The sequence below is a fragment of the Phyllostomus hastatus genome, unplaced genomic scaffold, assembly GCF_019186645.2.
Source record: "Phyllostomus hastatus isolate PE091 unplaced genomic scaffold, TTU_PhHast_1.1 phas_scaffold_501, whole genome shotgun sequence".
Lineage (NCBI taxonomy): Eukaryota > Metazoa > Chordata > Mammalia > Chiroptera > Phyllostomidae > Phyllostomus > Phyllostomus hastatus.
The window spans coordinates 51,610,444-51,634,243 of NW_025334033.1; the positions used below are offsets into that span (position 1 = coordinate 51,610,444).

General features: G+C 50.3%; 3 protein-coding genes across 12 annotated transcripts in view; 2 read left to right on the forward strand and 1 right to left on the reverse strand.

The window, feature by feature from the left end:
• The window catches only part of FLVCR2 (FLVCR heme transporter 2), a 54,815-nt gene extending 41,671 nt beyond the window's left edge, over positions 1–13,144 (forward strand). Inside the window, exons 6-11 of one of the 3 annotated variants that reach the window (XM_045822854.1) lie at positions 2,712–2,822; positions 3,977–4,082; positions 4,224–4,335; positions 4,899–4,954; positions 8,560–8,682; positions 12,802–13,144. In XM_045822854.1, the coding sequence (XP_045678810.1) occupies positions 2,712–2,822; positions 3,977–4,082; positions 4,224–4,335; positions 4,899–4,954; positions 8,560–8,673 (499 nt within the window). In that variant the 3' untranslated portion in view covers positions 8,674–8,682; positions 12,802–13,144. Of the gene's footprint in view, positions 1–2,711; positions 2,823–3,976; positions 4,083–4,223; positions 4,336–4,898; positions 4,955–8,559; positions 10,267–12,801 lie in introns of those variants that run through there. The other 2 variants (XM_045822855.1, XM_045822853.1) reach the window with 2 other exon arrangements.
• Positions 13,145–13,585: 441 nt separating this feature from the next.
• Positions 13,586–21,479, reverse strand: ERG28 (ergosterol biosynthesis 28 homolog). Of its 2 annotated transcripts, XM_045822857.1 has the most exons (6): positions 21,340–21,450; positions 19,971–20,118; positions 19,162–19,325; positions 16,961–17,051; positions 14,448–14,566; positions 13,586–14,329 (listed from the first exon to the last, which is right to left on the reverse strand). In XM_045822857.1, exons 3-6 carry the CDS (start codon positions 19,292–19,294, stop codon positions 14,250–14,252), a joined length of 423 nt encoding a protein of 140 aa, XP_045678813.1. In that variant the 5' UTR covers positions 19,295–19,325; positions 19,971–20,118; positions 21,340–21,450; the 3' UTR covers positions 13,586–14,249. The 2 variants fall into 2 exon arrangements, with proteins under 2 accessions (XP_045678813.1, XP_045678812.1); XM_045822856.1 differs by lacking the exon at positions 19,971–20,118 and having other exon boundaries at positions 21,340–21,479.
• Positions 21,480–21,788: 309 nt separating this feature from the next.
• The window catches only part of TTLL5 (tubulin tyrosine ligase like 5), a 252,183-nt gene continuing 250,171 nt past the window's right edge, over positions 21,789–23,800 (forward strand). For 2 of the 7 annotated variants that reach the window (XM_045822847.1, XM_045822851.1), the window contains exons 1-2: positions 21,789–22,131; positions 23,222–23,390. In XM_045822847.1, coding sequence (XP_045678803.1) covers positions 23,317–23,390 — 74 coding nt within the window. In that variant the 5' untranslated portion in view covers positions 21,789–22,131; positions 23,222–23,316. The remainder of the gene's footprint in view (positions 22,132–23,221; positions 23,391–23,800) is intronic. The other 5 variants (XM_045822844.1, XM_045822849.1, XM_045822850.1 and 2 more) reach the window with 5 other exon arrangements.

The following is a 23,800-nucleotide window of genomic DNA, read 5'->3' on the forward strand; positions in this document are numbered from 1 at the left end:
ATGGAGGAGAAGTGAAAGCAAATGTAGAAAAACTGCCAGCAGATGGAATGTTTGGGGAAACCCCAGACAATGGAAGGAGGGGTGATTTCACTGGCCCATTCCCATGGCCCTCTCAGACCACATGGGCCTCACCGTGGTGCTCTGTGCTTACTCTGGTTCGCAGTGTATTATCTTGTAATTGCTTGTACCTTCTTGGTGAATAGTGCGATGTACTTTGGGTCTGAATGCTCAGTGCATTTCTGAGAGCCTAGAGTGGTCTCTCTGAGACTTTGGTGCATTCACATGCCAGACTAATCCAGAATGCTTGTTAAAAGTTCAGACTCCTGGGCTCTGCCGTCGTGGATGCCAGTTCCAGAGGGGCACTCGCCTTAATCCGCATTTGTCTCAGTTTGCCTCAGTTCAGGAGCCAGGCTCAGAGAAAAGGCTCTGGAAAAAACAGAGGCCCAGTATCCTTCTCTTCTTACTGCATCTTTTTAGTGCTCTGTATGCATTGGGTGCTCCATTAATGCTGGCCAGTGGGGCAGCTGCCAGGGTTGTTGTTCCCTGGGGCGGGGCACTATTCTGGGCTGCTTTGTCAGCGCCTCCGAAGTTCCCAGTGTCTGGAGGCGACAGACAGTGGCAGACCTGTTCTCTGCCACACAGACCCACTTCTGTGAGGCTCTGGTCAGACCAGGTCTCACTGTGTCCGCCCTCGTCAAAGGCCAATTGGGGCCATCCCCGGGGATGTGGCTGCCTCTCGGAACATGACGAAGGACCTGGCTTGGCTTAATGAATGGCTGCTGGAGCTTGGCTGCCATCTCGTCTCTGTCATCTGTCAATTACTTGCTTCAGCCACATGCGAGAGCAGTGGGGACTGGCCTCTCCCAAACCAGTGAACAGCACTGTCTCTGTCTGGGGGGCTCGCTCTGTGGCAGGAGAAGGAGGCACTGGAATGTCACTAGGCTGGAACGTGGGCTGCCGATGATGCAGATGACAATGCAGCAAAAGGCCTGGGGAGGACACTTCGGGACCCAGACATCACCAGTTTGTCTGCGTCACTCGATGCCTAGATCCCATGGTCGGCAGGAGGCAATCCCTGCACTGCTGCCCAGGCAGAGAGATGATGAGTGAAAACTGTCGTCTGGTCTTCGGGGTGCCAGTCCCCAGGGACCTTTTCTCCCTGAGGCTCCCGGATTTGTCCTTCCTGGTTTGGAGGCTGGAATCGGGTGGTCAGGCCCGTTTGTCACAGGCTGGAACTGCAGAGTTTTTCTAGATGGGTCAGTGGTTAAGGTGAAGCTGTGATTGAGCAGACCTGGTGACAGAGGAGCTGGTGGGGTCAGTGAGACAGAATGGTGCTCACGAAGTCGCTTTCTGCAGTGGGGGGCAGTCGGACTAGATGCAGGGAGCAGGAGGAGGGACAAATCTCCTCTATTGGCAGCTGCTTTGAAGCACCGGGTGGGAGGGGCATCCTTCAGAGGCTGTGGCCTTGAGTTTTTCCAAAGCAGCAACCACACAGAGTATTAATATCCTCCTTGCAATAGTAGAAGGAGTACAGAGTTCCCATCCTGGCTCTAGGTTCAAATCCTAGCTCTGCATTTACTCAATGGGTGACTTGGGACTAGTTCTAACTAGTCTGAGCCTCAGTTTCCTCAGTTGTAAAAGTAGGGATAGTCATATCTCTCTTTTGGGGCTTTTGTAATTGTTGAGTAAAATAATGAATGAATGTAAAATGCTTAAGAGAATTCCTAGCACCCAGTAGATCCGGGTATTAGTTTGACGTAACTATAGCACGCATTTGCTGATGCCCCCACCACGTTTCCGGCTTTAGGCGAGTTGTGTGAAGGCTTGAAACTTTCATTGTCTGAGACCTGACGTGGCGGCAGGAGGGCAGAGGCACGTACAGAGCTGGGAGAGGAGTGCAGGGCCACACAGCAGTCAGGGCCCAGCGGAGTCCAGAGTGGGCCCTGTGGGAGCAGTGGGGGGAGGGGCACCAGCAGGGTGAGCCTGCAACAAGCCAGCTCGTTGCTCATGGTCCTTCGGTGGGGACTGGCAGAGGGAAATGTGACAGGGAGTAAGCGGAGCTGTCTCACTGGTGTCAGACACGCAGCTGAGGGCTGGAGAGTGTTCTCTCTTCGTTCCTGTGTCTGGAGTCACTCGGATTCAGCGGGGAAAACTGTGCCGCATTTGTGCAGGTGGCAACAGGAAGAACGTTAGCGATGACAGGGAGAATCTAAAAGTCGGGTCACTTCTCGGCGTTGGGATCAGTCATGGGACCTTGGGCAAAGCAGACGTGCAGAACTGGGTGGCTTCCGGGGCAGTCCTGCACACGGATGTTTGTCCTGATTGTTTTTCTTGTGGGGGATGAGGACAGGAAAGGGCCGTGCCCTTCTAGCTATGGGTGGGAAGGGACACAGCGAAGTGCAGCTCGATACTGTTGAGAGAGTTCTGCAGGAGAAAGCACGTGCAGCGGGATGGCTTCGTATTCCCCCGGTCGTACCCTTTGCAGCGATGACTGCATGTAATTGAGTAAGTATCTGTGTGATCACTGGTTCATTGTCCATCAACCCCATGGGCAGAACGTTCTATGAGAGCAGATGTCCCAGTGCACAGCAGAGGGCATGACACACAGCAGGTGCATGATAGATACTTGTAGAATGAATGAATGAATGAATGAGCAAATGCTCCTGTTAAAGTCAGAAGTGCATGAGTCAACTTTTTGTTTCTGCTTGTAGGGAGACAACGCTGGCGGTCTATGTCATGACTCTGGTGGGCATGGTGGTGTACACAATGACCTTGAGCCTGGGGCACCTGTGGGTAGTGTTCATCACCGCTGGCACACTGGGGTAAGTTTGACCTCTGACAGGTTTAACTGGGAAGCACCATCCCATGGCTCCTAGAGCTGCTGGCCGCCTAGGATGTGATCTTGATCCCTTTGCTGGCTTCTCACTGATCTCTGTGGAGATGTGCAATTGGTGGCCAGAGGTTTTTTTTTTTCTTTGAGGAGCATATGAAAATACATTTTATTTTTATCAGAGGTCTTGTTTACATGTGGCACTTCAAAAGACCACCTGCAGCTTCCAGGCCCATCTATGCTGTTGGGATGGAGTGTGTCCTTCACCGAGTCTTTTTTAGCTCTGCCTGGGACATCACAGGGGCGTGGAAAGTCTGGGTCCTGGCCTCAGTTCTGCTGCTGACTGTCTGTTAGGCCACAGGCATGTCACTTAACTGCTCTGAGCCTCTGTCTCCTCATGTGTAAGGGAAGACAGGTGGCCTGCCTTGTAGAGCTGTTGGAAGGATTGAGAGAGACAACAGATGTGAAAGCAGCAAGAAGTGTGGTGCAGGTGTAAGAAACTGGAATTGAAATTTCCTAGACCTGTTGTCTGAGAAAGCATAGGAAAGGGTACCCCTGCCATGGTGGTTTCTGCTCAGCTTCGAGTCCTAATTATTCACTGTGGGCAGCACATGAGTGTGTGCGTGCATGCATGCATGGGATAGAGGGGATGCGGGGGAGAGAGCGAACATGCAAGCCTCGGTCCTTCTCAGCTGGTGACTCACTGGGGGAAAATAAGGATGGCCTTGAACTCCTCCAGGTCCCACAGTCTTGGGGATGCTGTTCGACATCCAGGGACTTCCTGCTCCCAGCTCAGGGCCCTGACCCATGACACAGTCTCTCAGCCGAGGGCCGAACACTCCAGATGTCCCCACCCTGATGTAAATGCTGACCCTGCCTGCAGCCGATGGCTGGATGCAGAAGAAGCAGGGCTTTTCAGTACAGAGGCCTCCCAAGTACAAAGCCTATGTATGAACCTCTTCCCAGCCTGCAGGGGTCTCTTTCCTTGGTGTGCCCTCCCAGGGAGTGGCCCGATCATTCAGGGCCTGGCATGTCTGTGTGGGGAGCAACGAAGCAGGAAGAGGAGTTCTAAGGGACGAGGTGGGCTCTCCGTCCTTCTTGTTCTGGAAGCCATCCATCACTTTGTTTCTGTGGTCTGGCCTTCAGGTTCTTTATGACTGGCTACCTGCCACTGGGATTTGAGTTTGCCGTGGAGCTGACCTATCCAGAATCAGAAGGCATATCATCTGGCCTCCTCAACATGTCTGCCCAGGTAGGTCTTCTCTGGTGGTACAGTGGCTCTTTGTCTCTTGTCCTGCCTGGTTTAGGCATTGCATTGTGGCAGCTCAGTTCTCCTGTGGGCTAGTTGACGTACTGCGGGTGCTTGTTTCCAGTCTTCTGTGTTCCTTCCCAGGTATTTGGGATCATCTTCACCATCTCCCAGGGCCAGATTATCGACAACTACGGAACCATGCCCGGGAACATCTTTCTGTGTGTGTTCCTCACCCTTGGAGCAGCCCTCACTGGTGAGTTGGGGCCTTAGGACAAGATGAGGCTCAGGCTGCTTATGGGCTTAGGCAGTTTGGGACCCGGTGTCCTGATTGATTGTACAGATCAAGGGGACACACGCAGGATGGAGGGGAGGGCCTGTCGGGAAATCTGCGTGGGAGGCAGTACCATATTTTGGTAGAATGACCCTGGGCTTTGGAGATAGAAGACCCTCATTGGAATCCCAGGGTGTGAGCTGTTTGACCTTGGACAAGTGAGCCAACCTCTGGGAGCCTCAGTTTCCTAATCTACAAAATGGGGGCTATTGTGAGGATTAATGTATGCCAGCACTCTGGCTAAATGTAAGGGATGTATAGAGCCACTGTCATTGGCTTCTGCCTATCAGGGGCAGCAGTGGTCTCTAGGCTTTATCAGGTTAGGTGACAGTGTGCCCCCAGCTTCCTGAAATATCCAAAACAGGTCTGGGATACCTGCGACCCTTAGGAAAGTCGGGGCTCCCTCTCATGGATGAACTTGAGCACTGGTCTGCTTGATAACTCAGTGTCTCTGATGCTCTCCCTTCTCGACCCCTTGACCTCAGCATTCATCAAGGCCGATCTCCGGAGGCAAAAAGCAAACAAAGAAACTCCTGAGAATGTATGTATGTGGGAGCTTGCTGGGCAGAACTATGGGTCCCTGGCTGAGGATGGGGCAACATGGGCGGGGGTGGGGGAGCTCCCAGAGTAGCCACGCTCACAGACAGGACACCAGCATCTCCTCCGCGGCTGTTGCAGCACTGCCTTCCTGCCGCTCCTTCCCGGGCTCCTCTCCAGCTGCCTTCTCTTCTCCTGGCCTCCCTGCTCTGGTCCTCAGGGCGTGTCACTGTGGTCACAGACTACTGAGCAGTGCCCACCTATTCCCCGGCTCCTGAGCCCAGTTCTGGGGCCCTGGCTCCGCTGCTCTCAGCCTGGGGTCAGTGCTGGACAGGAAAGGTAGGAGCCTGGCTGTCCTTCTGTCCTGGCCGTGGTGGCCCCAAGGCAGTGGCTCTGCTGGCTTGTGACAGTCCCTTAGGCAGTGCTATGGCCATAGGAGGACTGGACCCAATAGATGGCCATTAGGGCCCTGAAAGGGTAAGCCAGGAGGCAGGAGCCGATGGTGGTGGGAGGGGAGAGAACCAGGAGTATAACCTGCAACAGAAAAGCGTTTCCCTTCTGTTCTGATCGGCTGGGAACCATTAAATCTGAGGAGGAGTGAAAGTGGGCTATTTGTAAACAAAAAAACCCCTCTAAAACTTATTACAGAGGTAATACATATTCTTTATAGAATAATTTAAAAGTACAGAAAAGTGTACAAAATTTAAAATACAGGAAAGTGTACAAAATGTAAACATTGCCCTGTAATGCCATCATCCAGAAGTGAGATGCTGTTTTTTTGCATTGACTTGTACGTGTCCATATCCCCGTATAATGTGTATGTGTGTGTGTGTCCATATGTTATATATACACACATATAAATTGTTTTTAAACAAACATGGAATCTTGTTTTTATCTGTGTTGTGAACACTTACCAGCTCCTTAGCCCTTTACAACATACTTTCGTTTTTAAACAACATATTTTAATGACGGCACAGTGTTCTGTTCTGTGGGTGGGCCATGATTTATTTAACAGTTTTCCTGCCCATGGACATTAAGATTGTTTCCAGTTGTTGTTTTAAATCGCACTGTGGTTAACCTCCGGGAAGCGGAAAGTTTGCGCCTGCGCTGAAGCACAGTATTGCCTTGAGCAATGGGTCAGTGGTCATGCGTCCTTTTAAGACCTTGATATGTGCTGCTAAACCGTCCTCCGGCAAGGTACTGTCCATGCTACGGACTTAACAGTGCAAGAGCAGTCCGTGTGTGAGAGCCGGCACTGTTTGCCCGCTCGAGAACTGCCAGTTTTCTAAGGCAAAAGTAGTGTCCGAAAGAGTCGTATTTGGTGTGTTACAGATGCGTGTTGGCAGACAGATGAAAATCGTTAGTACTTTTCTGTGTGTCCTCTGATATCTCACTGGAGTTGGCCGTGGCGTGTGGAGGGGGGAGCTCGGCTGGAAAATTCACCGGGGAGACAGGGAAGCCTTGGGGCAGGCATGCCGTTACCCAGACGGGCTGAGGACCCGGCATTGCCGCTGTGCGGGTGGGCTCCCGCCAGCGCCGCGCTTGGGAAACTGTGATTTGGAACAGTTCGGTGGACGTAGAACGAGCCTGGGAAGGGGCCTGGACTACAACAGGACAGATTTCTCCTGCAGAGGTTTCAGTGTGGGATGTGACCTATTGAGTCAATCGATGTGAAATCTAGCCATGTTTACTTTATAACGCCCACGAGGAGATCGCGAAGGCTGCCGGCAGTCCTAGCGCCCAGAGATAACCTAGTGACATTCTGGCCCACTTTTCAGTGTTGTTTCCAGCGGGAATGCTCGTGTACGTTTGGTTCCCCGCTTTGCTTGTCTACTTAATACAGCTTGACTGTTTTCTGCACCGTTACCTTCTATAACCTCGTATCTGCATACCTCTCTTTCCTCTGGTTGAATGTTTAGGTGGTTCCAGGATTTTGTTGTTGCAACCAGGTCCTTGTGCACGCAGGCCAGGTTGGTTACACAAGCCTGGGGTTGTCAGCTCAGCCGCCTTCTTTTTGGAGCACTGGGAATGGCACTGACTAGGAATAGGAGGCAAGTCCTGGGGTGGTTCTCCACTGTCCGTGTCCCTGGATGTGTTGCTGTGCATCTCTGGCCTCACGTGCGTCTGGGGCAGCTTGCTATTATGGGCAGGTCAGAGTCAGGCTTGGCTTGCCCCCGCTCCAGGCAGCTGGGGCTATCTCAGAGCTTCCCTTCTCTGGAGCCTGCCTTGGCAGTCGGTGTGTGTGAGCCCTGCACATTAGGGTCACTGTCAGAGCCAGGTAAAGCCAGGCACACAGCAGATCTGGCCAGCACTGCTCTTTCTATTAAGGGAGGAGTATGGTTTCAGTAAAAAAGATACAGAATCTATGGGCTGGGGTAATGACCAACCTTGACTATGAAAGTCTTGGTTTGGGTTTCCAGGGTTTTCCAGTTGGAAGGGTGGTTATGCTTCCATCCCCACTAATCTGTGTTTCTGGCTGATTTCAGGGCATTGGCTCTGAAGGAGGCAAGTGTGTGCACATGGTGTGTGCAGGTGTGCACATGCATGGGTGTGTACACGTGCGTACGTGTGCCAGAGAGAGAGACTGCCTGATTGACTTGCGTTGCCTGAACGAAGGCTTCCCATGACCGAGGCTGACCTGGGGCCAAAGAGTTAGCCAGGCTGAGAATGGGAAGGCTGGATTTCCACAGTTGTCATTGCCCTGGACTGGCCCTGAGACACTCTCTGGGGAAGCACCGCTGACACAGGGTCTAGCTCGGCCCCGCACACACTCCTCCAGCCAAGGGGTGCTGGCTGCGCAGGGCTGTGTGGCGCCCAAGGCCTCCTCCCTAACTATAGGAGCCCTTGAGCTAAGAAGTAGAGTGCTCCTTAAAAAAGTGAATGCCCAAGGTGGCTGTGTGCACCTGGTGTCCTCACACGATATCTTCCAGGCCATGTTTAATTCCAACCCCCCCCTAACAAGTGTGACCCAGAAGACTCGTCTAATCCTGTGCCATCTCTGCCTGAGAAAGCCCAGGCCAAACTGTCCCCAAGTCTCTTTTTCTGTGCATTCAGTATATATACATATTTTTAGTCACTGAGTTTATATATGCAATTATGGATCCTGCTTTTTGTTGCATCCATTCCATGCACATCATAATACTATTCCTCATCCTGGGGGCTGCCTCCAAATGGGGGTACTCGGGAATTCAGAGGGAGCTGCAGACATGGCACTTGGGACAGCTACTTGATGGTCAGTGCAGAATACCTGTAGGCTGTCAGATTGGGGAAGGACCGTGAGCGGAGAGCAGCGGCACTCGGAGTGTGATGGTTTGTAGTGACTGTGGCATCTCAGAAAGCTGGACTTGTTGGCTTTTCCTTTGATGACATTGTGATGGGGGGGTGCATAGCTGTGTGCATGTGTGTGAGTTTGTGTTTAGGGGGCACACTTGTGTCAGGGGGCTGGCACTTCTTTTCTTGTTCCCTTTGCTCACTCTCGAAGATGCTGGGATGGCCTCTGGCTTTTGTTTTTCTTGCTGATTACACAGTCACTGATAGGGAGTCACTCCAGCCTGGGTGGAGTCCCATGCGTCTTCACCCAAGGGGCTGCCTGCTTGTTTTGCCTTGTAGAAACTCCAGGAGGAGGAGGAAAAGGAGGAAAAGGAGGAAAAAGAGGAAAAAGAGGAAAAGGAGGAGAACAATACCAGCAAAGTACCCACCACTACATCTGAGGAGCACCTCTGAGAGAAAAAGGTGCTTGCGACTCAGGGAACACAGAACATGCCCCCAGACCCCCCTTCAGCCAGCACGGTTCTCTCTGCCAGCAGAAAGGTCTCCACCAGCAGATTCTGGAGGGAACTGGCTGGAACATTTGTGGCTTGGATGGCGGTGCCCATGCTTCTGGAACCCGCTCAAGAGCTCGCGTGGTCTAGCTGGGGAAAACCGCACCTTTCACCCAGTGCAGATTCGATCCCCGCTGCCCCCCCCTCTAGGCTCTGGGAGCTGGTGTCGGGAGAGGCTGGCGAGTGGTGGGGTCAGTCCTGGCTTTGTGCCTTGCCTCCCCCCTCACCTCCATTCCTCATGGAGAAAGCCTGCCAAATTATCACAGAAAGAAAGCTTATTCAGGATATTAACTTTTTCTGGTGTCTCAAGACCCTTAGAAGCCCAACTCTAAGGAGCAGTAGCTGTTCTGGAAGAGAGTCATTTTTGGGTCGTCAGACTAACTGCTGACTTCCTGTGGGGAAGAAAGCACCATCGAACAAACCCAGGGGCGCTCCAGGCCTAGGCTCTCCTGGCCTAATGTTGGGGTCTGTCTCCAAACCCTCTGTCCTAACAGCTGATCAAACCAAATGTCAATAAACTTGAGAAAGACTGTGCTGTGGCCATGGAGGAGCAACTGACTTGGGAGAGGCACCCGCCCAGGTGTGTGAGGGAGCTGGGGCTACCTTCTGGGTGTGCCCGTGAGGCCCGTGTTGGGGAACCCAGGCAGCTTGACTTGGGGTGGGGGGTCCTTTTCTGCAGAGGTTCTGTGTGTCCCGGTCACCTCTGGTGCCTCGGTCGGGACACCGCCTTGAGAAACTGGGTGCTCGTTTTCTCTGGAGGGAGGGGACACCAGCCAACTTCCTGCAACGGTTACTGGAAACGAACCTTGATTCGTTCCCCCCTGAGAAATCCAAAGCTGCCTCTGAGATGAGAGGGGCGGAAGGAAAGGTGGCCTTGGACTGGGAAGGAGTCTGCTCAAAGTGAGTGTCTCCCGCCTCTGGTGGGGACGGTGTTTGCACACCCGGCCCCTTCTGGCAATGACCGTGTATCAGATGTTGTAAATGTAAAGGGATTCATTCCCTGTAAGCCAACCCAAGCTGACCGCCTCTCCCGCTGAACCTGCTGTCTGGCTCTACTCATAGGCTTGGGCAGCATCTCCTGAGAAGAAGATGTTTTGGTCCTTTTCCCGTACACTGAACAGCTCACTCATGACCACTGTGCTGTTTTGCCTGGGCTACTGCCCGGGACTCAGCACATCGGAGCAGCCTGTGCTAGCAAGGGCTGGGGGGCTTGGGCCCCTGCCGGGGAGTCGGCAGTGTGCGTGCATGTGTGTGCACAGACACCCTATGTAATCAGAGAAGTGCACACTTCAGTGGGGGAGTGAGTTAAGGGTTGAGGAGAGGTGGAGAAAAAGTAGGCCTCACTTTTTGAGAAGGAGAAAGGTGTGTGCAGCCTTCAGTCCCTTCAAATATATTCACCAAGTGTTTGTGAAATCCATTGCTTTCTTCTAAAAAATAATCTATTTTCTATTTGTAAACCAGATGCTCGAAAGCAATAAAAGATTGTCCAAGTGGTCTGCCTTGTCATTTGATGGGGCAGAGATGGCTTTTGGGTAATCCCTGTGGGATTATGGCACCTTTCTGAGGCCTGGAGGGGTGTGGTCCAGGGGTGGGGAGAGGATTGGGGCAGGAGGGGCAGCTCCTGTGGCCTTCTGTAGAAGTGGCCCTCCGTTTACATAGGTGTCACCATCCCAGTGGGTCTTTTTTCAAAGACGAGGCTGTAAAGGTCACTGTCGGCCTGTGTGGGAGACAGCCATGCCATATTCCAGCACCTGACCCTAACCGCTGTCTGTGCTGTGGACATGTGACGGCTCACTGAGCGTGAGGGCTGATGAGACAGCCCACACTGTTGGTTTAAGCTCTGCCTCAAAGGGCGGCCGAAGTGTTTATCATCACCGCAGCCACGCACCAGCCTGCGCTGGCCAGAGCCCACCGTCTCGGTGTCTGCAGTTCTGTGGAACGCCGTTTCCTCTGACCTTACTGCTGCCTCCCCTTCCCAGTTGTGCCCGCCTTATGGCTGCTACTTGGATAAACTGCCACCAGTTTTCGTACACGTCTTCTCCAGAGAGTTGCACCTGTGCCAGTGGCATTCTGGCACCCTGTCTGCTAGCAATTCTGCTTTAGATCATTTGGGAAGGGATCCAAGTCTGGGTTGTTGAAGAAATCTAATAGTCATAGTGTCTGCTAAACACTCTACAGTCCACATCATCTCTTTAGATCCTCTGGGACCTTTATTTGGAAGTGTGCTTCTGTGATGCATGCCTAGAGGATCCAAATCATGATTTCATTCACTCCTTTCTTAGGTGGGTTCTACGTGGATCTCCACCCAAATGTTAACTCTCTGTAAGATCGTTGCTTTTCTTCATGCCTCCTTACAATAGTTGGTAAGGGAAAGATAGTTCTTAGCACTGAGCTATTTTTCTAGACAGGGTACTGTGGGGATGTGAGCAAAATGGCTGCAACAATTTTTTGGCACCATAAAAAAAGCCAGGCTGAGGATGAAGCCAGCATGGGTGGGCAGAGCCAAATGAATCACAGAATCACAGAGAAATGGAGCTGCGTCCTGATCAAACTGTTCCTGAAGCCTATTATCCCTTAACTTTACAGTTTTGTGAGCCAATGCTGTCTTTGTTGTTTAAACTAGTTTAAGGTAGATTTTCTTCCTTTCATCCAAAGAGCCTTAGCTGACAGAGAATTTCCAAAGCATTTAAGTGTCAACTTCAAGCTACCCGTCGTGCCCTTAGGAGCCTCTTGCCTCCCTTTCCGATCTGTTGCTTTCCACCTCCTAACTTTGCCATTGTAGTTACACTGATCTCACTGCTTGAACAAGCCTGTTCCTGCCTCCCAGATGCTGCTCCCTCTGCCCTCAGTATCTGCCACAAATCTTCAGACACATGCTACCCGGGCACTGGAATCTCAATTGAAATCGTACCTACCTCCTGGTGATGTAAGTTAGGTGCTTCCCTCCCCTTCTTGATGACAATAGCTATTTTCTAGAATTCTTACTGCTGCCTGCAGTTATTCTTTCACTTGTTGGCTTTTTTCCCTACTATTTTAAATTCCACTTAGAGCAACGAAAGATCCCACGATCACAGAACACTAGTACCCGGGGCCCGTCCTGCCGCCCAGTGGGGGCCAAGTGCCGCGTGAGAACCGAAGCCCCACGGAAGCCAGTTTCAAGCAAAGCCAGTTACTTCTTTTGAAAAATCTTTATACGATGCCTTTTTTCTTTGTCTGTCTTCACTTTTCCCTCAGTATCAGAACGAATCCTTACAGCTGGCTGCACAGTGTGCTTCCCGCTGCTGCCAAATTAATCTCAAGGACAGCGCAAGGATGCCCGTACGACTGGCACTCCCTGCTCTACGTGCCCGTCTGGGAGGAAGCAGAAGGGTGGCCCCAGTGCTGGAGGAGCACTGGGGTGGCCTGGGCTATCCCAGTGGTGACTGCTCCTAGCACCTGAGTGGCTTATGGGCCGGGACAACCCTGCAGGCACCTCACCGCCAAATGGGCAGCAGCAAGGGCTCAGGTTGCGAGAAGCTGCAGGCTTGCCCTTTCTGCCGGGCCGGAAACACTGTCCCAAAGTGGGAAGCATCCAGCAGAGAGGGCACCCCCTGAGAAGCAACATTCCAGAATTTTCCTTCCTTTAGGGCCCGTGTATGTTCCAGTCTTTAGTGGCCAATGGAGCCTGCAGCTATATGACAGCCTTGTTAAGTAGTGCATGTGGGAACCATGTGAGGCCACATGGGCCATTCGGCCCACAGGTTCTCGTGTAACCCCAGAGCAGGCTGGGAGACCAGTGGGAAAAGGAATGGAACCGCACCTGCTCTACTGGATTGGGAACCAAGCGATACATATTACTTACGTTCTGGCCTGACCAGATGGGGATGGACCTGAAGCCGAGTCAAGGGGTGTTTTCCCTTTAAGACTCCACCTGCTCAATTCAAATACCGACCATTCACTTCGGTGGGTGGGCGCATTCCAAATGTTTTGTTGCCTCAGCTGAACTGCCCGGAGAATGTTGAGTAACGCAGACTTTTCTGCTTTCACCTAGAAATGGTTAACAGTCGAGAGCCTCCCAGCACCAGACCCCAGTGTCAATCTGTGAACTGAAGAAAAACACCCCAGCCTGTGGGCAGAGAGACCTGTACCTACAGAGATATTGCTTCTAGTTCATTGTCAAATGTTGAACAGAGAAAAACAGATTTTCATTGTCAAAGCCTCTACAGAACATACCCAAACCATGTTTGAAGCACATGGACAGCCAGTAGCAAATCGTCCATTTCCTCGGCTACAAAGGATGGACCTCGGGGGCAGGGTCACTGCCTGGGTGGGTCATTTCTGCTTCCCAAGTGTCTGGCGTGGGGTACGTGTTCAATAAATACTTGCTGAGATCACGAACGGGCCCGTGAGTCTGCACGCTGCGGGCGCTGCTTCTGGGGGACGGCCGTCCGCTCCGGTGCGCTCTCCTCGGGGTTTCGTGTTCCCCTCTCCGTCGCCACGCAGCTGTTTCTTCCATGCTGCCTGGTTCTGTGTTCTGCCTCTGCTTTCTCAAGAATCTGTTTCTTCCATAGGAAGAAAATAAGAAAGGGTCCTGACTGTTCGGTTGTGACCTCAGAATCCTGAAGGTGGGGGAGGAGAGGAGGAAGATTTGACTCCAAGAGAAATGAACGTGTGACAGGCTGCAGGCAGCCGGCTCTGCCCGGCTGCTGCGCTGCCCCACTCGGCTCGGTGTGTCTGAGCGGCAGAGAGTTGCGACTCCCCTACGCTAGGGCTCAGAGGGGGGCGGGCGTGCTCATGGCGTAAGGGCGGTCAAAGTACAAGGACCGATCAGAACAGAGAGTTTTTCAGTTTATTACAAAACTCGTTACACAAATACAGCTGACCAGAAGGTCTAAAAACAGCCCAGACTCTTCCAGCCACAATCCGTCTGAGATGCAGGGATGTCAGCCACGCGCACTCACAGGGGAGCCCCTCTTAGAAGACCTGCCTGCCCCTCGGGCGGTTCGGAGTCCCGGGTCCAGTGGCAGAGAGGAGCCCGGCGTGCGGGGACAGCCCCTCGAAACAGCCCTTGGTGGCAGCTGCTCTGGGTGAGGCAGCAGCTTTGAGTTTCACAGTCTGCATGTTCCCCACACAAAGCAGATCAAGGGATGGAAATAAGAGGAAAAAGGCAGGAAGCTCAAAAGAGATCCTCAAAGAGGTCACGGTGGGGGAAGGGCACACAGAGGGCTTCTGGGGTGCTGGCAGTTTCTTGATTTGGATGGATTTACAGAAGCATCACTTTAAAGTAATTCTTGAAAGTTGTTCATTAAGTATTAATATAATTTCTGTACACGTTATATCTTTAAATGTAATAAAAACAAAACAAAACAATGTAAAAGGCTGGAGGCAGAGAAGGGGGCTGATGATCGAGCAGAAAAGAAAAAAATTAAAGCTCGGAGAGGATGGGGGAAGAAGACAGACAAAAAGGAAGATGAGGTCTCGGAGGAGGTGATATTGGCCTCAGTTTCTCTTCTTCTGTCTGGACACTGGTTCTACTTCTAGGTACCGCAGCCCAACAAGCATACCGAGGATCGAGAAACCTTAAACACAGAGAGAAGGTTAGTGGCTGGTGTAAGCATGGTGCTCTCCTGCACCCCTGGTATGCCTGCTGGAGCTGGGACAGTTCCCGTGGGAGGGCTAGGGCGGTTGCATGCTTACTTGCCACCATCAGGGGTGCCAGGACGCCAATTGTGGGAGCCGCGGTCCCGTATACAAACAACTCAGAAAGGAAGTGCCCCAGAGCGAGGAGGAAGGTCCAGAGTGTGATGTGGTAGAGCCTGCAATGGAGCAGACAGAAGGAGGAACTAAAGTCCTGCTTACTCTGTGCAGAGCAAAAGGGGTGGTCAGGCCTGAAGCACACAAGTGACAACCCAGGAAGTGGCTATGGCTACAGGCAAAGGAGACTCGGTCCTAGGGAAGACCTGCCTACTTGGTCACATCCACTCTCTGCTGGGGCAAACCTGGAGGTTTCCACTGTGCACTGAGAGGAGAATGGTCCAGGCATCCGGAGTGGATCTCCAGGTCTTAGCTACAGCAAAGCAGGGTCTGGATTCTGGCAATTCCAGGCAGTGCAGACACTTTTGGATCAACCATGCTCATGTATTCCACTTACTCAGACTGGCTGGACTGGGTAATCTGCACCCTCCTGGCAGGTGTTTGGCCGGGGGCTGCTCAGTGCTCATGTGACGGATGCCACAGAACGAAGGGCCTGAATGGGAAGTGAGTAACAAGGACCCCTCAGGCACTTTCAGATGCTCCTGCAATGTGGGCTGTTTGGGCTTAGCCTGGGAGAACGGTCAGATGGAGGACGTGGTGACAACCTCGTGGGAAGAGGACTTGTTCCTCAGCTTTGACAAAAAGGTGGGGAAGAGGCAGGTTACAGAATGCTCGACCGCCTGGGTTGCTGATATCTTTTTTTTAAACCATGAAATTTTTTAAAATTATGAAATCTCCAAACATACAAAAAATTATAGATAATAGGACACTATAATTAACCCCTATGCAACCAATACCTTCCTCCATCAAATCTGGACATTTTGACATTTTTGCTTCGCATACTTTTTTTCCTAAGAAATAAAGTATTAGTTATCAGTTAAAGCATCCTGTGATCCTTATCCCACCTGATCCCACTCTCCTGCCTCCCTTCTCCCCAGAAGGAAACAGTGTCTTAAATTTGATTCTTATGCTTCCTGTGCAAGTCTTTCTATATTTGGTGAATATGGGAGTTGCCTTCGAGTTTCCAGTTAGGGAGGGAACGGAACCGGAGGGCACATCAGAAGCACAAAGAGACAAAAGGCTAGTCCCAGGCTCAAACATGGCTGGAAACACGGGTCTGCATTTGCAGTGGTTGTGTACGGGGATGGGGGGAATGAACGGGTAACAGAGGTGAAGACAAGTCTGAGTTGTTTTTGCACATTCCAAAAAGCACAGCAAACAAAAGATAATACCCCTTCTATCTATCAGCAATTCCTCACCATGGCAAAGGCCTTTAGACTGATTATTGAATGCTCACTCCCTCCCAGTGACCCTGAGAGGCAGAACACAAATACTAGTATCATCTGACACACGAGGAGACCGAAATGCAGAGAAGGCATACAGTGCACTTGCTGCTGCGAAGCTCTTCACTAATAGAACGGAGACCAGCGCACACTGTCTTGTTTTCATTCTCAGCCCCGGGCTGTTTACACTAAACCAACATTTCCGAGGTCTGTGTGAACCCAGAACAAATAAACCAGTTTCAAGTTCTACAAAAATTAAAGTTGGAGAGACTGCAGGGCTAATAGTCCTGCTTCAAATCCCACTTGAGTCAGTCTTCCTCAGATTAAATTAACTGCACCTCTAATATGCAGACCTGCAAAGTCAGGAATGAAAATCACTGCCTCCCCGGGCCACTGGGAGACATAATCAAGGTCACACAGATGAAAGCTCCTGGCAAAATAACAAGGACTCAATAAATATCATTACCTCCTCTCCTCCATAGGTGCTGAGGGTCTGGATCAGACAGAAAAATATTTTATGTGAAGTTGGTATTTTGGTGGCCTCACCCACTGACCTGAGCAAACTTTTCCACCTTGACATGGTGACGGCTGTTGCTGGGAACAAGGCTCGAGCCCCCTCCAGTGGCCAGCACTGGTTACAGCACTCTCTAGACAAGGCTGTGGCTATGTGCTTACTCCACACTCATCTGAGGACCCTCCAGAAGCAGAACACAGTGGAGCCTGGGTCCTCTTTCACCCTCCTCTGCGTAAGCACACAACAGTTTACTTGCAGGTTCCTTCTCTCATGGACTGTGATTCTTTTCATTCCTGCTTCAGGGGGCATGTGAGAATAAGGTATGCGTGGGTGGTTGCTCTAAAAAGAGCACACTACTGTACTTCTTTAGTAGAAGAGAGGATGATTCCTCCGTAAAGAAGTAGGGGGTTGGATGCAGGCCCCTGGATCAGCACTGCCAACTTGCTAAGTCAGTTCAAAAGAATTTTCAAACCTTAAAGACCTGCTAGGCGTACTATGTTCTTTAGGCCTGGAAAGGATGGACCCTACCAACCTTTTATGATCCACACTGTAGGCTGATGTATCAAAATGAACGGGTCTCCAAGGGGAGGACCACAGTGGGTATACATAGCACCTGAGTTACAACAAAAGGATGCTAAACTCTTCCTTCCCTTACATACGTCTTGTTGTGGATGTCAATGGCACAGAGGCAGCGAATCACTGATGAGAGCAGTGTCCAGATTCCAAAGGTCCGAGCTTGGAGGCCATTCACTGTGTAGCAGAAAAAAGCAAGAGTTTTGAGAAGGAGAAGGTTAGGGTCCCTTCCAAACTCTTCCTACTTCACTGGTGGTTCAGGGGAGGCAGGGAGTTGGGCCTGAACTTCCTTTGGCTGGGCACAGTGGGGGCTCTGGAGCTGCACATGGGAACGAGAAGGAGTGGAAGGAATTCCAGAATAAGAACTGCTCGGCTCCTCTTCAAATACTGCATCTGGGCAGGGGAGCTCCCGGAGTGGAAATCCAACAGAGAGCCCGCTTGACCAAATAACTGCTGGATGCAGTGGTTTCTACCTCCGCCCTGGACGCCACTCTGGTGCTGGGGAAGCCCAGCGAGCCTGGGTCAGGACAGGTTTGGGGGAATGTTGCAGAGAGTGGTCTGGCAATACAAGATGCCTGGGAGGTCAGCAGACTTTCAAGGCTGGTGTAGGAGAGAACTCAGAAATAAAGGAACCTTTTATGATGGCCACATCTGGTCTTTCAGAGACCCAAGTGCCTGGGTCTTCTCTGAATCCACATCCATATTATTGGACAGAGCCCAGGCCAGGCGGGTTTCCCATGCACATGGTCGTGGAACAAAGCACTGTTTCTGTAGTATTTGCCAAGGCCACCCTGTTCTTGCTCTCTGTGTTCTGACACTGCTCTATTAAACGTTTTCTCCTGAAAGTATGGATGATATTCCCCCGCAGCAGTGTTCTGGACCCTGGGCATTTATTAGAATGAAGTGAAAAAGTTTTATAAAATTACCAAGACCTGGGTACCAGACCAATTAAATCCTACTCTCTGGAGGTGGGCCCCTAGGCATACGTATTTTCTCAAAACCCCCTCCCTTGGTGATGGTAACGTACAGCCATTGACCTAAGACATTCAGCGGAAAACCTCTGGATAGTAGTCAGGCGAAAAAAAATTCTCTATATGCCAACCAAATATCTAGTGGTTAGCTCCAGTGGGCTACATTCTTTAGAAACCAACTTGATAGCTTTTCTGATGAAAAGACTGAGGAAATTTCTGTAGTTGGTGAGATACGAAAGTGAAATACTTCACCAACCCTAACTAGATGAGGCATCAGGTAAAATTCTACTGCAGTACTGATATGATCAGCAGAGAACCATGACAGCACCCAGATCACGAGGAGGAGGAGGCACTCTCTACTTCTGGGCTGGAAATAGACGCATGCACACATGCACGCATGCACATACTTCTTTTGCTCAGCTCTATGCCCTTCAGCAAGTCACATGACCCCTGTCTCAATTTAAACTCAAAGGGCTAGGCCAGATAACCTCTAAAATGCTGTGAATCTGTACGGGACTCCTGGACCATCCGAGGGCAGCGTGTGAGGGTGAACAAGTTAAACTGTCGTGGCCCCCTTTCCAGGTCCCTCTACTCCTACTGTATCTGAGCGCTGTTCAAAATGAGCCTGAGCCTACTTAATTTCATTCTGTACCTAGATGCTGCAGAAAAATGAGCTAGGTCAGAGCCTGAATCTGGGTTAGCTATAAATGTGACACAGAATTGTCAGCTGCCGCGAAACCGTGCTGCAGCTCAAACCACCCCACGCAGCAGCGCGAGGAAGTGCGAGCTGCAACGTGAAAACGCTGTCAGCATGGAGGCTCAGGAAACCGGGAAAGGTCACCGTGACCTTCCGAAGTTTCATTTTGGGAGACAAACTTGGAGGGATTTGGGCCGTCTTCTCAGGGAATATGTTCTGGTTTGGGGAGACCTTGGATTAGTAACTCTCCATCTGCAACGTGGAATGTAACTATGTGTGTGCCGTGACGTGATTTCCGAAGATGGTTGCGATACCATGAAAAGCTTCTTTATGGCTTTCTGGTGTGGCTTCACAGAGTCACCAAGTAACTCTATTTCCTCCTTTGCCCTTGTAATGCTTTTTAATAGACTGCCCAAGGTAGTGTAAAATGAATGAAGAGGTATTCAGAGAAGCTTTGGAGGGAAAAATGGCCCAAGGGCTATCCATGAAGTTTATTACTTTAGTGGCTGACAGCAGATTGGGCACCTGCACTTTGTTTATGTCTCCTACTGAGTTATTCTCCTGTACAGACCACAAGCTTGGTCACTCCCGCAGAAGATGTAGTTCTTTGACTTCTTACCCAGGTCTGGCTTGCCGGTGTAGAGCTTTTCATAGAGAAAGGTGTGGTCTCGGAAGCTCTGTAGTGTGTTCCCCATGGCTATGATGGACACCATAACCAGCCAGCTTCGTAATACATTCAGAAAACGGCTCATGACTCCCCGGAAATCTGAGAGGGCTTCTTGCCTTGGAAACAAAGGCAGAGAATGTGAGACAACAGATGATTAATCTTCTATAGCCATAAGCTCTCTCGCCCTGTAGTTAACCTGTGTCCCACTTGGGAGGGCTATACTAAGCTTATTTTGTCCACCACTTCATGAATTCCTCTGCAAGTCCCCTGGGCTCATCCACCCCCACTTACCTTAACACACTACTTTGACCTTCACAGAATTAGCACACTGCCTTTGCATGTTTGCCCTGAACCAAAGTGTGTTCACCTTTGCCCTGAGTGAAAAAGGCTAAGTAATGCAATGGGTAGACTTGACAAACCCAGTGGGAAAGCTGGAGACAAAAAAGAGAGCAGTAGAAGAGGAGGGGTACAAATATTACTACAAAGTAATAAAGTGGATTTATGTGTAAGGCTTACAGAAATTGGTCTTAATATTTAGTCATACTAACAGTGTTGAATCAACAGCACACTTTACAATAAATGGCACAATACTTATCTTTGTCTTGAGCAATTTCTCCAAAATGTTACCCTACATCAGGATTCTTTTTTCTTGGCTGAATCAGTCCTCTTATATCTCTACTTCTAGACTGGTTTTTCAGGTCATTCCTTGGTAATGCAAGTGGCTGAAAGGTAATTGTATCAACAAGTCTACTAACAAATACCTGTCTGGCTACTGATGACAGGTCCTTCCAAGTGCATAGAAGCCTTACACATTTCAGCGGAACCAATGGTGGGAGGGCAATATTTACATCCTCAGGTTTTCTCTAATCTGCTGTCAGGTGTACCATGCTCCATAACCCAAGAAGAACACTGTAAGAGTTAAATAAATTGCTGTGACTTGAGCACTAGTAAGGAAATTCTGTGGAGAAGGAAACAACAATGATGGCACTGCGTTGCAGAAGAAATTATAACAGTTAACAGTTACTGGGCGCTGGTATGTGCCATGAACTGTGACAAGCATCTAACATATACTGTAGGCCTAATAGCATTCCCATTTTATAATGAGGGTTGGCACAGAGAGGCTAAGTGATTTGCTTGAAGCTAAACAGCTAATATATGGCTGAGCTGAGACATGAAGCACGGTCTGTTGGACCCTACATTGCAATGCTGCCCCACTGAGAATATTTTGATGAAGTCTCCATTTTTGAGGAAGACAAGCATACTATATCCTCTTTCGTCTTCAAGTTGTATAGAAAATACTATTAGGTTGTGCACATCTAAAAATGGTATCAGTTTTCATCTTCCTTATGTTTTTTGGCCCACGGTTTCTGCTGTGGGGTTAACTTCTTGGGCTTGAAGTGGTGAGCAACTATCAGGCTTCCTTGGACACTCTGGCAGGAAAAGTTTCAGTATGGCCCTACACTGCCTAGCTGAAACAGATCCATATTAAAGTCAGCCGTAGCTTAAGATAGTGCGAGGCACCAAAAAAAACAAACAAGAACAAGAGAGGAGGAAGGGTGAATAAATAAATCCCTTGGGGAAAGGTGGGTCACAGGGCGGAATTTGTCCAACTCCGGAGAGAATAAATAATAGGGCTTTACCGAACGTCACAAGCAGTTACAGCCCATGCCAATATCCCACCCCTGCCTCCACAATTCTTATTTTCTTACCCTTCCTCAGTAGGAGACTCAGGGTCACGCTTCCAGGCGTCAGAAAAGGTGCATGGATGGCCCCCTGTTTTTGACAGAACTTACACCTTTCATTTCACAGAAGCTCTTAGAAATCCCAGCAGATAGCTGATAAGGGCAGAGCCTGAGCATTCTTCTGAACTGCTCCACCAGTCCCTCCACCCCACTTCCCTAAAGCTTGAGGGCCTCCTGGATTACTCGACATCTATTCTCAGATTTTGCCCTGGCCCAGCCCAGCAAAGGTGGGGTGTTAAAACTTGAGTCAGGAGAGAGGCGTTCCTATGCTGGCCACCATTTAGTAGATGTGTGACCCTGGGCAAATCATTTACACTTTACGGCCTAGGTTTCCGCACCTGCAAATTGGAGGTAAAAGAATTAATATATCCAGGAATATTCTCCTTACCTGGAGACCGGACCCCCAGCCCAGCAGCAGCAGCAGCAGCAGCAAAGATGCTACCCCAAGACAGCTCCGGGCCACCTGAGCCATTCGTCCCCGCCCCACCTTCACCAGGCTACAGGATTGGGCCGTTTCTGTTAGTCTTCGCTCTTATTGGCTGTTCCGGTTCTGCTCTGGCAGGAGATGGGGCGTGAACCCTTACTGCCAATCAGCGGTTGCCGCTGTTCAAATCTCACCCAGGGTACGCCGCTCACACCGTAAACCCGCCTGTTGAGCGTGGCGGAAGAACTCCGGGCTCGGATTCAACCCTTTATGGGCGGAGGAAAAGTCATCAGAAAAGAAGTCAAGATTCTTCTGCGGCTAGCAGGCTCTGAGCCCGCGCCGCGCGGTGGTGACGACATTCTTCCGCGCCCGAAGCCGAGCGTTGTCAGCGCCAGGTGGCGGGCGCCTGCGCAGTGGCTCCGAGCGGGCGGTTGCTTGTTGGTTGTTGTAGTAACGGGGGAAGCAGCCGTCCGCTGCAGCGGTGAGCCCGGCTGGGGAAGGAAGAGAGAAGTTGTCGCAGAGCGCGATCCCGGCCTGCCCGCCCCGAGCAATGGGAAGATGAGGCAGGTGAACGCCTGCGCGCTCCCCGACCCGAGTAAAGTGCGCTCCCGCGTCCGGGCGGGTGGGGTCCGCTGCACTTCCCTATTAGAGTCCGGGAGCAGCTGTAGGCTTCCGGGAGCTCTGGACGTGATTGCTTCAGAGGAGTAGCCTGCGTCCTCCCCGCGGAGAGCATCTGCAGACCTACCCGGGATTGGGGTGAGCGAGGCGTGGGGCTGAGGGGCTGATCTCTTTAGAGAAAGGACGCTTCTTGGGCTAGTGTCCTTAATCTTCTTCCGAACGCCCTGCCCTGTCTGTTCCCGCTCCGCAGGCAGTGTAGGACAGGTTGGCATCCCTTCCTGATTGGAGAATTTCTTTTAATTGAAAGGACATACCAACTTTTGTGAAAAATCAAGAAATCCTATTGGGAACCCTCAGAAGAACGTTTTTGGAGGTTGTTAGATACTGCCCATTCCGCTGCAGATCTGTAGCGATCGTTATCGGGATCGGCATCTTGGGTTCAGTTGATAATTTGATTGTATATATGAATGCATAGCAAAGTGAGGTTTGGAAAGATTCACCTCAAGTAGTTATCTCTGGATTATGGGATTATGGTCATTTAAAGATTTCCATGGTCTTTGAGTTCTATTCTTTCTCAAGCACAGTGAACATATACTTCTACCCTATGGAAATTTTTTAGATTAGAAATTGGGAATATCTTAATTTTAATGTTTATTTGAAGTTCAGGTCATAGATTGTGATTTTTAACAAGGGAGAGTAATTTTTGACAGTGTTTGGAAGGACTTTTTTTTGGCTCTTTATTATTTTGATTCAGGAGAATGTATTCATCTTTTGGTTCAGTAGTTGAATGTTATTGGAAACATGAAGGTATTTTATCTGTGTGTTTGTCATAGAGGCTAAAGACATATTTGCAAGGATCTTAAATCTTGAATTTTTACTTTTAACCCAGGTCAGGTTTTTCTAGCAAAAAATCTGTTTTAGGCAATCATTCTCCTACCTCAGACTTTTCCCAAGAGTTAAATAAGTCTGTCTTTTTGGTGCATGTTAGACACTATATATAAAAGGAAAATGAGAAACTTGAACTTAATAACAGTTCTTCAAATACATAGAGGACACACAGTATATTTGGGGGGAAAAACCTTGATTTGGGGGGCATATGTGAGGAACTGTGATAGATGGTAAGCTTCTAGAGGTTGGGCACCATTTAGGTAAATATCCTTGGAAGATCATCAGCAGTATCAGCAAATAGACATTGCATGATATTTTATATCATTTGGTTCTCCCATAGGTATCTGTGCCACCCAAGTTGTTTGATCCTGTGAATCTGCAAGGAAAGGTCTCTGAGGCCCCTGTCTGCTGACTGCATGACAAACCCTAAAGGAAATGCCAATCGTGATGGCCCGGGACCTGGAGGAAACAGCATCATCCTCAGAGGATGAGGAGGTGGTAAACCAAGAGTAAGTGACAGCCTGCTGGTGAACCTTTGTAGGATGGAAAATAATTCTCTTTTACTGATACATTCTTTTTAAAATATATTATTATTATTATTATTATTTTATTGCTGGGGACAGTGAAACAAAGAGCTTAGGATAGAAGAAGCAACAGGAGAGAGTGTAGGTGGGGCTGCTTTGGCTCTCTAGAAATGTTAGAGGGAAGTGAGGGCAGAGGTGGAGCTGCTTGGGCTCACTGGGAAGTCAGAGAAAAGGGGGCTTTGGAGACAGTTCATGGATTAGCCTAGGGGAGTTGCTGCTGCGCCCTGGTTGCAGGTCTCTTGGCATCCCTTCGAGTTTAAGAGATGCACACCTGTGGGGAAAAAAAGGGGAAGGGAAAGGTGCCGGCGTGCTCCTGGGAGGGGGAGTGCACCGGT

Excerpts from the sequence above, each read along its gene's own strand:
- ERG28 (XM_045822856.1), bottom strand. The coding sequence starts at position 19,294 with ATGAGCCGTTTTCTGAATGTATTACGAAGCTGGCTGGTTATGGTGTCC. Across the intron at positions 14,567-16,960 it reads ATTGACATCCACAACAAGAC|GCTCTACCACATCACACTCT; the intron begins GTATGTAAGGGA and ends GCTCCATTGCAG. Across the intron at positions 14,330-14,447 it reads GGCACCCCTGATGGTGGCAA|GTTTCTCGATCCTCGGTATG; the intron begins GTAAGCATGCAA and ends TCTGTGTTTAAG.